Raw genomic sequence first — 11,539 nt, 5'->3', positions numbered from 1 at the left:
TCTCTCCTTAAACCTTTGCTGTCTAGTTCTGGACTCTCTCACCCTGGGGTGAAGACCATGGCGATTCACCCTATCCATGCCCCTCATGATTTTATAAACCTCTATAAGGTCACTCCTCAGCCTCCATGCTGCAGAGAAATGAGCCCCAGCCTTCCCTTATAGGTCAAACTCTATGTTGGTAACATCCCTGTAAATCTTTCCAACATAAAAGGAATGACTGTAAATTATCTTATGCCATTTTTGTAGCTCTGCACTTAAAGTGAGACAGGAAACTTATGCAGCCAATCAATTTTTTTTGGTACATTTTTCCCAATGTGGCAATGATTTTCTGATATGAGGTCCTCTGTAGGCCATGTTGAACATAAGGAGGCAGTGTCTTAGTTTTCAATGTGTTGGGACCAGCTGTGAACATCAGCTAACCCCTGCATACATGACCCCTTCCCACACAGGTCTACTCTGTAAAATCATTGAACTTTATTCTCTCCTCCAACGCCCAGCCTACTTATCTGCAGTTTCACATAGAAAGGGCACAACTCAACAAATTTTAATTAAACACACTTTGCATAAAAATGTTTCCTCAACAAACAATAAGTTTTCTGCCATCAGCAAGAAATAATATTTTGTGTTTCAAAGCACATGATTCTCAGTGTGCTCCCTTTTCCCTCCCCCAGCTGGAAATTGTTCAGGAGTCTGCAGAGTTTGTCAGGCAGCAATCAAACTGGGACTATGCGAAAGTTACACACTTCAAGTTTAATTCCAAAAAGGATACAGTAATAGGTGCATCGAGAACATTCTGTTTATGACATCATTCCCCCCATCCCATCCTACTTTTCCCTCCCTCCTCTCGCAGCGGGTGTAATCCAATGGCTCACTTTCATGCAATGCATTCTGGAAGGGATAACATAATTTAACGCTTAAACGGTGCTCAAAAAGAAAAGATGACTCCCTGAAAGTTTCGAAGAGTGCAGATGGCACACCAAACCAAGTTTCTCATTAGGCCACAGGGTGATGAAATATCTGCAATTGTATTTGTGTTCGATGAGCCGAGAGAATTGGCTGCAGGGTCCCAGATTCAGTGCTAATCGAAGATATGACCCTATTCACAAGGCCCCAATGCTGGATTTATTTGGATGCATTCAGTTGAATTCCAAGTACCTAATTTGGTCTTAAATTAGTCAGTCCCAACAGAGCGGGGATGACACCAGATGATATGGGATAGAGCGGTAAGCCATTCCACCATAGCAAAGGGGATTCTACCGAGGATGGATTAGAGCAGTTCACTGAGGGTTTACTCTATGTCTAACAAATGAAGCTGATTATCTGGTGCTTGAGGTCAAAACCAATCTTGTTCTATTGTCCAGCACTGATACTCTTTCTTTCAGGAGCACAGGACTTCCATAAAAAGAAACTGCCCAATTTCTTCTCTCTTCCTTTGATCTTGCAGATTCGTGCAACAATAGTCACCCATGAGCTTGCTTCACATGATGGAAGTCCAGATCCTGTCATTGTCATTACCATGCACACACATATATATGTGTCCAGTGTTGGTCAGTCACTAAATAGCAAGCATCTGATGGAACCTTGGTTGATCATTCCTCTCCCTAGCCTAGCGATCCACTCCTCCCACCTACTACAAAGCCCCTGCTATTCCTAGCTAGTATCAAGTTCAGCACGATTGGGGCAGTGGGATCTGGAACCTTTTTAGTTTATTGGCTCAGCTATTTGCTGTTTTAACCAGCTCAGGCCAAATGGGACTGGAATGGAAAGAGAAAATGGTCAGACAGGTCTGTTTTCAAGAATCAGTTATTACGCTTGTAGAGGCAATGAGTAAGCCTTTTATGGTAGTAACAAAAGTGTCCTGTCCCAGAAAGCTGAATTCCAATAAATAAAAGGTCCAACAAAATTATACAATGAATCCCTACATAAGCCCATTTAAAAATACAATCACCCCCATGTCATTCATTATGCAATTATCATAAAATCTGCACAGTTTCAGCTCCATAGACATGTTGTATAATTGAACTAATATTCTGTTTTACAAGTAATGTTATTTTAAACATTTTTGCAGAGATCTTTGGTTCATTTACAATTTTTTTTGTATATAAAAAGCAGGTTACAAATTGAGCTTTACAATCTAAAATTAACAGAGGTGAGAGAGAAGGAATGGAATTTCCCTGTTAATCATGCAGACTGCAATTATAAGAACAGTATTGCTTTAAAGAATTGGTGGTAAATTTAATTGAGTTTAAAAGGGTTTTGATTTCTGTTTACCCTACCCTATCCCAATTAAAGGGATTTGGTTACCATCATGGTTAATGTTGACAGTGGGTTGAAATGGGGGAGTTAGAACGAAGGGTGTGTAAGTAACATCATTGTACACATAATGCCATTTACAGAATGTTGTAAACAAATGGAATAAAAAGTCAGGCAACATAGTTTATAAAAACAGTGCTCGGTTGAAAAGGTGCTCAACTGATCATTCAGCTGGTAACAGCACTGCTCAGTGAGAGTCCGTCAGCAGATCACAGGTTCAGTCTTGGATCCATGTTGAGTTGGCTCAACTCAACCAACTGCATTATGTTTTCCCTACAATTTGGGAAAAACCAATCATGGTTTCCTTCTCCTGATTCCTAGCCAGTGATTCCCCATGTGCCCAAACACTTGAAGTGAATGAACGAGGGCCAGATCAGCATCAACCATAAAGACCTGTGGTTGGAATAATGCTGTTATGAGTCTCTTACACTGCGAATGGGCACTTGAGTGAAAGTACTGAAGGATACCAGGTGCCTGTAGAACTGTACGCTGGTGCGAGTCCTAGGAGCTAGTGTGTTGTACAGCCAGGAATGCTAGGGACAACAGCCATGCCCATGTTGGGTAGTCTTGATGGAGGGAAGGGAGGGGGGGGGAATGGTGGTCATCATAATTTGATGAAAAGTTCAAACTGCAGGAGAACATATGCTCCCTGCTACCTACAGGAAGATATTAACTTGGAAGCCAAAATAGGAACTTTGCAAAAAAAAGTCATTAATTTTTTTAAAAATTGAAGTAGCATACCTGAGAGTTTCTATGTACTCTGAAGCAGACAAAGGATTCTCCTTCTTTCCTGGTAGGACTCAAGTTGGTACTAACCCCTGATACAGAATGAAGTTTTAAAGAACAAATACAGGTGTCTCGCTTCAACGAGAAATCTGCCAATCAATTTGTAAACAGCCCAAATGGTTCATTGCTTCTTTCATGCCCAAAATATTAGTGAGAAGTTCAAAAGGGAAGATGGGCAGAATCAATGCAAGACGCCATTTTGAATCGGAGGAGCAATGCGCGCAAGTGAAACATCATTCCTTTGTACTCACACCCCCATGAGTCTTCCTGTTGTCCACGTAGGGTTCAAAACTCTTTCTCTACCAGAGAGAAGCTAACCAGCAACAACACCTCACTTCCCTTAGATTTACAGAAGGAAGAGACAGAATTGAAGACTCTCTTCAAGATGAGGAGACTTCAGTCACAGGACTCCATTTTGTATTCTTGTTTCAATGTGTGAGCAGTCATCCCAAGCAGCAGCTACACACATATCTTTGGTTAATTCCACTCCAGTTGGAGACAAGAAAGGCACATTTCCAGTTCTTTATGATGGAGGCTTTCCAATATCAACTGTTATTTTGGTGAAGAGTTGATTTTTTTCTATCTTGATGAGTGAATATTTCAGAGATATATATCCATCCTGGTTCCTTGTATACTTCATCCGATTATAAACAACATAACTGGGGAGAGAAGAGACCTGAATTTATATGTTGATTTTAAAGTTATTAATTTCTTTAACGCCACTGTCTGTAAATAAACTGTAAACTTAGGTCACTGAACCTCAAGTTTCAAAACATACTTTACTTTAATAGAATCTTTTTCACTGTTTACATATACTTCAGAAAGCCAGTCCTTATTTGTGTTATTTATTTACTGAATAAAAAATTACAAACATATCCCTTTCCACCCAGCCAGTTGTAATTTCAATTAAGGTATTTTTAAAAACTCAATCATTTGGACATTGGGGCTATCGCATTTCGAGGTAGGACTTGAACATGGATCTTCTAGTCCAGAGATAGGGACATTACTACTACACAAAACGACCCTTAAATTAAGGATTTTTTCATATGCTCAAGTAAAACCCCAATTGATTCTCTCCACCTGCATGTAATTTATATACAGTGAACTACCCATAAAGGTCTTTGCAAGTAAATTAATCATTTGGAAAACATGAGTGATCCACTGGTGATGGTTAATAGATAAAATAAAATCACAGGTGATGGGCAAAAATAATTCACTTGTAAGAGCACATCTGGATATAATAAGATACAGTTAATACCCTTTTCCCCTTAAAATCTCCTATTATCTTGAACCACACTGTCTTCATAATTCTTATGCAGAATTTAACACACAGTCATTTACCCACCTGCACCGACCCCCTTCCCCTTCCCCGCCCCCTCCCGCCCCCGCTCCCCCTCCCCCCCCCCCCCCGCTGTCCCTGTTTGGAATTTGATACCGGGACATCGAATTGTGGAGGGAAGATGCCCATCAATGTTCTGCTGTCACTAAGCCAGTTGCAGGAAGGTTCAAGATTGCCTTTTAAACCCGTGCTGAATCTGGCCCTCACGTGGGCCTATCCAGCCTCTAGGTGAGAACCACAGCATATACATTCAATTCTGTTGACTTTGTTCTAAAGCTCTTTTTCCTCTTTTCCCAATCTCAGCAAGCTCGTTCAGAACATGTCCATATTTGCACAATGTTGTCACTTAGACATGTCCTTCAAGGCCCTCTGACATTAACCTCACCACCTTGCTGTCTGCTTGGTTTTACCTCCCAGTCTCTTCTTCCTCAGACAGCTGTGGAAATTTGGCATGACAGCGAACACTCTTGCTAACTTTTATAGATGCACCATCAAGAACATTCTGTCTGGGTGTATCACTACCTGGTAAGTTCCTCATTCCTGAAGAAGGGCTTATGCCCGAAACGTCGAATCTCCTGTTCCTTGGATGCTGCCTGACCTGCTGCGCTTTTCCAGCAACACATTTTCAGCTCTGATCTCCAGCATCTGCAGACCTCACTTTCTCCTCACTACCTGGTATGGCAACTGTACCATTCAAGATCGGAGACGGTTACAGAGAGTGGTGAACATGGCCTGGACAATCACAAAGGCCAACCTCCCATCTATAGAATTCATCTACCAGGCCCGCTGTCAAGGAAAGGCCGCCAGCATTCTCAAAGATCCATCCCACCCTGGCAGTGTTCTTCTACAATGTCTACCATCGGGGAGAAGGCACAGAAACCTGAACACGCACCAGCAGGTTTCTTAACAGTTTCTACCCAACAATTATTAGAATACTGAATGGACTCACAAATTCTTAACATTCACCTGTACCTGTGTATTTTTTTGTTTTTGCTGCTGTTTACCTATTATTTACTTATCTATGCTACTTAACCCTGTGATCTGCCTGTATTGCTGACAAGACAAAGCTTTTCACCGTGCCTCGGTACACGTGACATTAAATTCAATTCAATTCAATGCTTCACGCCCACCTCCTGGGGAGCCACCTTTGGGTGTTTGGTTACATTAATCCATTAATTAAGGGCACCAGGTGTGGCTGAGACAGCATATGGCTTTACTTTTTATCGTGTTAATGATAATGCTTTAATAATTGCTCATCAGGGATTGATTAACTCTGCGGGTGAGTTTATTCAAAATAATAAAACACAGACGTTACAAAAGACAGTAACTGACGTGTGTGTGTGTGTGTGTGTGTGTGTGTGTGTGTGTGTGTGTGCAGCCTGCACACTGACACCTAGACTAGTTTAGTTAAAAATCACATAACACCAAGTCAGCTATTTGAAGCAGTCCAACCTGGTTTTGTGTGATTTTTAACTTTGTCTACCCCAATCCAACATTGGCACCTCCACATCATAGATTAATTTATAGGCAAAAGTGAGGACTGCAGATGCTGGAGATCAGAGTCCAGTTTAGAGTGGTGTTGGAAAAGCACAGCAGGTCAGGCAGCATCCGAGGAGCAGGAGAATCGGGCTAAAGCCCTTCATCAGGACTGAAGGCAGGGAGCCTCCTTGATGGAGAGACAAATGGGAGGAGGGTGGGGCTAGTGGGAAGGTAGCAAAGAGTACAATAGGTGGATGGATGTGGGGATGAAGGTGATAGGTTGGAGAGGAGGGTGGAGCAGATTGGTGGGAAGGAAGATGGACTGGTAGGACAGATCATGAACACAGTGCTGAGGTGGGAAGTTGGAACTGGGATAAGGTGGAGGGAGGGGAAAGGGGTAAGGTGGAGGGAGGGGAAAGGGGTAAGGTGGAGGGAGGGGAAAGGGGTAAGGTGGAGGGAGGGGAAAGGGGTAAGGTGGAGGGAGGGGAAAGGGGTAAGGTGGAGGGAGGGGAAAGGGGGAAACTGGTGAAGTGCACTTTGATTCCCTGGGGTTGAAGTGTTCCGAGGCAAATTAACTATGCAGAGTCACAATCTTGTATGCACACAGCACATGGAATTCTTAAAGGTGAAGTCTCTTAAAGGCAAGCTAGAGAGGCAACAATCTTAGGCTGTGTCCAACTTGCAGTGGATCAGCACCCAGGAGGCAGGCTGTCCAATGAATAAGACAGGGTTTCTGTCCACCAGTTTCCAGTGAGCTCTCTGCTCGAACATCCACCGATATTTGGATATGCTTGGTTTCTGCCAAGCTGTCTTCTCTGTGACAACAGTCAGACAAAGCTCAGATGCTAGAGCAAGTACTGGAGAGCGGCAGGTGCCCATGGTATGAAATCTGAAAAGAAAAGCAGGAACCTTCTGTGGCACTGTCAGTGAGTGCTCCAAAGGGGCACTGTCAGTGAGTGCTCCAAAGGGGCACTGTCAGTGAGTGCTCCAAAGGGGCACTGTCAGTGAGTGCTCCAAAGGGGCACTGTCAGTGAGTGCTCCAAAGGGGCACTGTCAGTGAATCAGAAGGGAAGTAAAATGAGGAAAGCTGTGACAAAGATAACATCATCTTTCCATGGGGGTCAATCATTTTCATAAGAAATGGTCAGTTTTCTAGTGAGGTGGGATAAAGAGGCATTGAGGAGAAACAACCACTGTCTTACCTACCTTGTGACCTTTTGTAGGTGTATGGAAAAGAGGGGCAGGAGTAGGCCATTTGGCTGCCCTTTGAGGCCGCTCCACCATTTAATATGGTCATAGCAGATCTTCTACCTCAAGGCCACTTACTCACATTATCCCTCTATGTCCTGATATCTTGGAGGTTGATAAATCTATCATTGATTCATCTTGTATACCCTCACTGACTGAGCCTCCACAGCCCTCTGGTGTAGAGAATTCCCAATATTCTTCAGTCTCCAAATAAAGCAATTCCTTGTCGTCTCAGTCCTAAATGGCCTGCCTCTTATTCGGAACCAAGATTAGAGTGGTGCTGGAAATGCACAGCAGGTCAGGCAACATCCGAGGAGCAGGAAAATTGACATTTTGGGCAGGAGCCCTTCATCGAGAATGAGGCTGGGACCCTGGGGGGTAGAGACACAAATGCGAGGGGTTGGGTGGGGAGAAGGTAGCTGGGAGTGCAATAGGTGGATGGAGGAAGGGGTAAAGGTGATAGGTCGGAGGGAAGGGTGGAGCGGATAGTGGGAAGGAAGATTGACAGGTGGGACAGGCCATGAGGATGGTGCTGGGCTGGAAGGTTGGAACTGGGATAAGGTGGGGGGAGGGGAAATGAGGAAACTGGTGAAGTCCATGGAACGCCTTGTTCTAATTGCCCCCAGCTGAATGCAACACCCTTCCTTATGAGGCCTGTAAGAATTGAGGGCTTCAGTGAGATTATTCGACAATACAGGCTCAGTCTCTCCTCTGAGGACAATTCTGGTGACCTTTCATGGCACTCGCTATGAATGACAAACATGCCCTTCTTTGGGTGAGGAGGTAAAAACTGTACACAATACACGGGGTGTGGTCTCTCCAAAGTCCTGTACAATTTAGGCAAGATATTTCTATTATTTTACTCAATTCCTGTTGCAATAAAGGCCAACATACCTTTTGCCTTCTTAATTGCTCGCTGCATTGAACATTAGCTTTCACTGACTTGGAAACAAAGACATTGGATGAGTTCCTACTTGGCACTAGTTGTGAAGTCTAGCTTCTTCCAACACAATGACACATTTCGAACAGCCTGCACTGGCCCAGCAATCTCTAAAAACATGTTGATAACTGAAACAACTTGTTGCAGATAAACATCCAAATTCCCTTTATGTTCAGCCAAAATAGCACTGCAGATCAAAAGAGAAGGTACTTGGACTGCTGATCTAATGTCCGATCGAAGATATGGGTTTTAAGGGGGGTGTAATAAAGGAAGGAAAGAGCTGAAGAGATTCAGGGAGGGAACAACAGCGGTCACAGTGGGAGGCTGTGGCCAATGGTGGAGCAAATGGAGTGTAAGAGACACAGACAAAACAAAGCTTTTTGAATTAGAGGTGGTTGTGATTATCATGGAATCAGGGAAAACATCAATAATTTTAGATATGAAGCATATAAACATACAAAGTAGAAGCAGGAATAGACCACACAAAGTGTCAAGCCCCCTCACCATTCAATAAGATCACATCTGATCAGATTTGTTCACATTTCCACCACCACCCTGAAAACCTTTCACCCACTCGCTTACCCCAAGAATCTATCTATCGCTGCCTCATAATATTCAAAAACCCTGTCTCTATTGTTTTTAAGGAAGAGTTACAAAGCTTTGCATCAAACCCATCAGGATCTCTTGGGTGACTGCAATCAACAAAGGGTTTTTGAAAATCATCCACAGGATGAAGCTGACACCAGCATTTATTGCCCTTCTCTAATTGCCCAGGAGGCAGTTAAAAATCAGCCACATTACTACGGGTCTGGAATCACATGTAGGCCAGACGGGGCAAAGACGGCAGATTTCCTTCCCTGAAGGAATTAGTGAACAGGTAGATTTTTCCAACAATCGACAATGGTTTTATGGTCATTGTTAGACTCTTAATTCCAGATTTTTATTGAATTCAACTTTCACCATTTGCCGTGGTGGGATTTGAACCTGGATCCCCAGAACACAACCTGGGTCTCGGATTAATAGTCTGAAGATAACAATGGCATGGACCGTGACTTCAGTAAATGCACTGAGGCAGTAGCAAAACAGGGTGATGTTAAGGAGGATGAAAATAGATGCCACTGTAAACACTACATAAACATCACAAATACTTGCGCCCTTGTAACATTTGCCACTGTGTAATGACAAATACCTCCATTCTGCTGTATCAAAGTAATGATTCTGACCTCCAGGATCACTACTCTTTCACCCTCATGTCCAAAGTGACAATTTTTGACTCACTTTTTCTCATTGACCTCATTCCCTTTGTCTCTCTGATGCCGTATCATTTTGGTTCTTCCAACGTTGCGATCGGGTCGATCAACTGACATCCCACTCAGTGTTACTCTATGAGATATAGAACAAAGACACTTTCTCAGTACGTGGTCTGAGAAGCATTATTTAACTCCTCATTTCAATAACACCACCACCAAATCCCATTTCTGTAGCATTCTGTGTGCGGTTTGGATTCAAGACAGACTAGTGCTCACTATTGGTGTCCAGCCAAGACTGAGATCCATGGCAATTTTTGAGAAGATTTGTAGCTCAGGCTGATGGTAAGTCAGTAAGTTAGCTCGCTGAGCTTGAAGGTTTGTTTTCAGACGTTTCGTCACCACGAGTAGGGAGCATCACCATTGAGTCCCTCCGGTGAAGCGCTGGTGGTAAGTCCCGCCTCTCTATTTACAGGTCTTGGTTTCTTAAGGTGGGTGATGTCATTTCCTGTTCTTTTTTTCAAGGGAAGGTAGATGGGACCTAAATCGATGTGTTTATTGATGGAGTTCTGGTTAGAATGCGTGTGTTGTCCTAGCCAAAGTGATATCCTTCTTTGTCTGTATGTATAGAAACTAGTGATAGTGGGTCATGTCTTTTTGTGGCCAGTTGGTGTTCATGTCCTGGTGGCAAGTTTCCTGCTTGTTGTCTGATGTATTTTTTTTCCCCACAGTTCTTGCATGGTATTTTGTAAATGATGCTAGTTTTGCTGGTCGTATCTAAAAGATCCTTTATTGGAGACTACAAGCATCGAGGAATTTGGGGATACTATAAGAAGGTGTGGAGTTTACATATAATGTGATCAGCCATGATCTAACTGAATGCAGAACAGGCTTATCCAACCTATTCCAGCTTGAATGACCTAGGTAAAATCTAACAAGTGGGAACTAGGTTAGGCAACTTTTGGAATACTGCATTCAATTCTGGTCTTGCTGCTGTAGGAAGGATGTTGTTAAACAGAAAAGGTTTATAGAATGTTGCAAGAGTTGGAGGGTTTGAGCTATGAGGGGGCTGAATAGGCTGGGGTTATTTTCCCTGGAGCGTTCGAAGGCTGAGGAGTGACCTTACAGAAGTTTATAAAATCATGAGGGGTATAGACAGGATGAATAGACAACGTTTTTTTTTCCCTAGGGCGGGAGAGTCTAAAACTAGACAGCACAGGTTTAAGGAGAGAGGGGAAAGATTTAAAAGGGACAGAAGGAGAAAATGTTTCATGCAGAGGGTGGTATTTTAGATTAGATTAGATTAGATTACTTACAGTGTGGAAACAGGCCCTTCGGCCCAACAAGTCCACACCGACCCACCGAAGCGCAACCCACCTATACCCCTTACCTAACACAACGGGCAATTTAGCATGGCCAATTCACCTGACCCGCACATCTTTGGACTGTGGGAGGAAACCGGAGCACCCGGAGGAAACCCACGCAGACACGGGGAGAACGTGCAAACTCCACACAGTCAGTCGCCTGAATCAGGAATTGAACCCGGGTCTCAGGCGCTGTGAGGCAGCAGTGCTAACCACTGTGCCATTGTGCATGTATGGACCGAGCTACCAGAGGCCTGTACAATTACAGCATTTAAAAGGCATCTGGGTGGGTACCTGAATAGAAAGGGCCAAACGCTGGGACTAGATTAATTTAAAATTTAACATGGACACGTTATTTCTGTGCTGTACAACTTTGTGACTCCATAACTGGAACGTTTATCGTTAACAAACTAGCAAATAGGATGTTCGAAAGAAACAAAAACAGAGAATTGTAGATGCTGGAGATGTGAGGAAAAAAACAAACTGCTAGAGAAACTCAGCAAATCTGGCAGTATCTGTAGAGAGAAAGCAGAGTTAATGTTTCAAGTCCGATGACTCTGCTGAAAGCGTTGTCTCTTCCATGAGCCACAAATGATGTGTTTTCAGACTTCCTTAATCACTGGTTATTTTTTATTATTTTGGCCTGGAATCTGGCACCTTGGAACGCAGTTAACAACAGATCACTGGAATGCTTTCTGGACAAAGTAGAGGTGTTTACACTATTTAGAGGAGGCATTGTGTGTTTGAGAAGGGGCATCCCCAGCTTACAAAACATAAAGATTGGTGGCATTGCAGAATAACAACTTAGATAATGACACCCAGA

At 43.3% G+C, this 11,539-nt stretch overlaps 1 protein-coding gene across 1 annotated transcript in view; it reads right to left on the bottom strand.

The window, feature by feature from the left end:
* Positions 1-290: 290 nt before the first annotated feature.
* LOC132828965 (beta-1,4-galactosyltransferase 2-like) overlaps positions 291-11,539 on the bottom strand; it is a 59,051-nt gene continuing 47,802 nt past the window's right edge. The window contains exons 6-7 of the mRNA XM_060846199.1: positions 9,384-9,488; positions 291-3,758 (exon numbers count right to left, since the gene is read on the bottom strand). Of these exons, the coding sequence (XP_060702182.1) occupies positions 3,623-3,758; positions 9,384-9,488 (241 nt within the window). The 3' untranslated portion in view covers positions 291-3,622. The remainder of the gene's footprint in view (positions 3,759-9,383; positions 9,489-11,539) is intronic.

Source organism: Hemiscyllium ocellatum, chromosome 28, assembly GCF_020745735.1.
Source record: "Hemiscyllium ocellatum isolate sHemOce1 chromosome 28, sHemOce1.pat.X.cur, whole genome shotgun sequence".
Lineage (NCBI taxonomy): Eukaryota > Metazoa > Chordata > Chondrichthyes > Orectolobiformes > Hemiscylliidae > Hemiscyllium > Hemiscyllium ocellatum.
The sequence above is the reverse complement of the archived record's forward strand: the minus strand, read 5'-3'. Positions and strand labels throughout refer to the sequence as shown.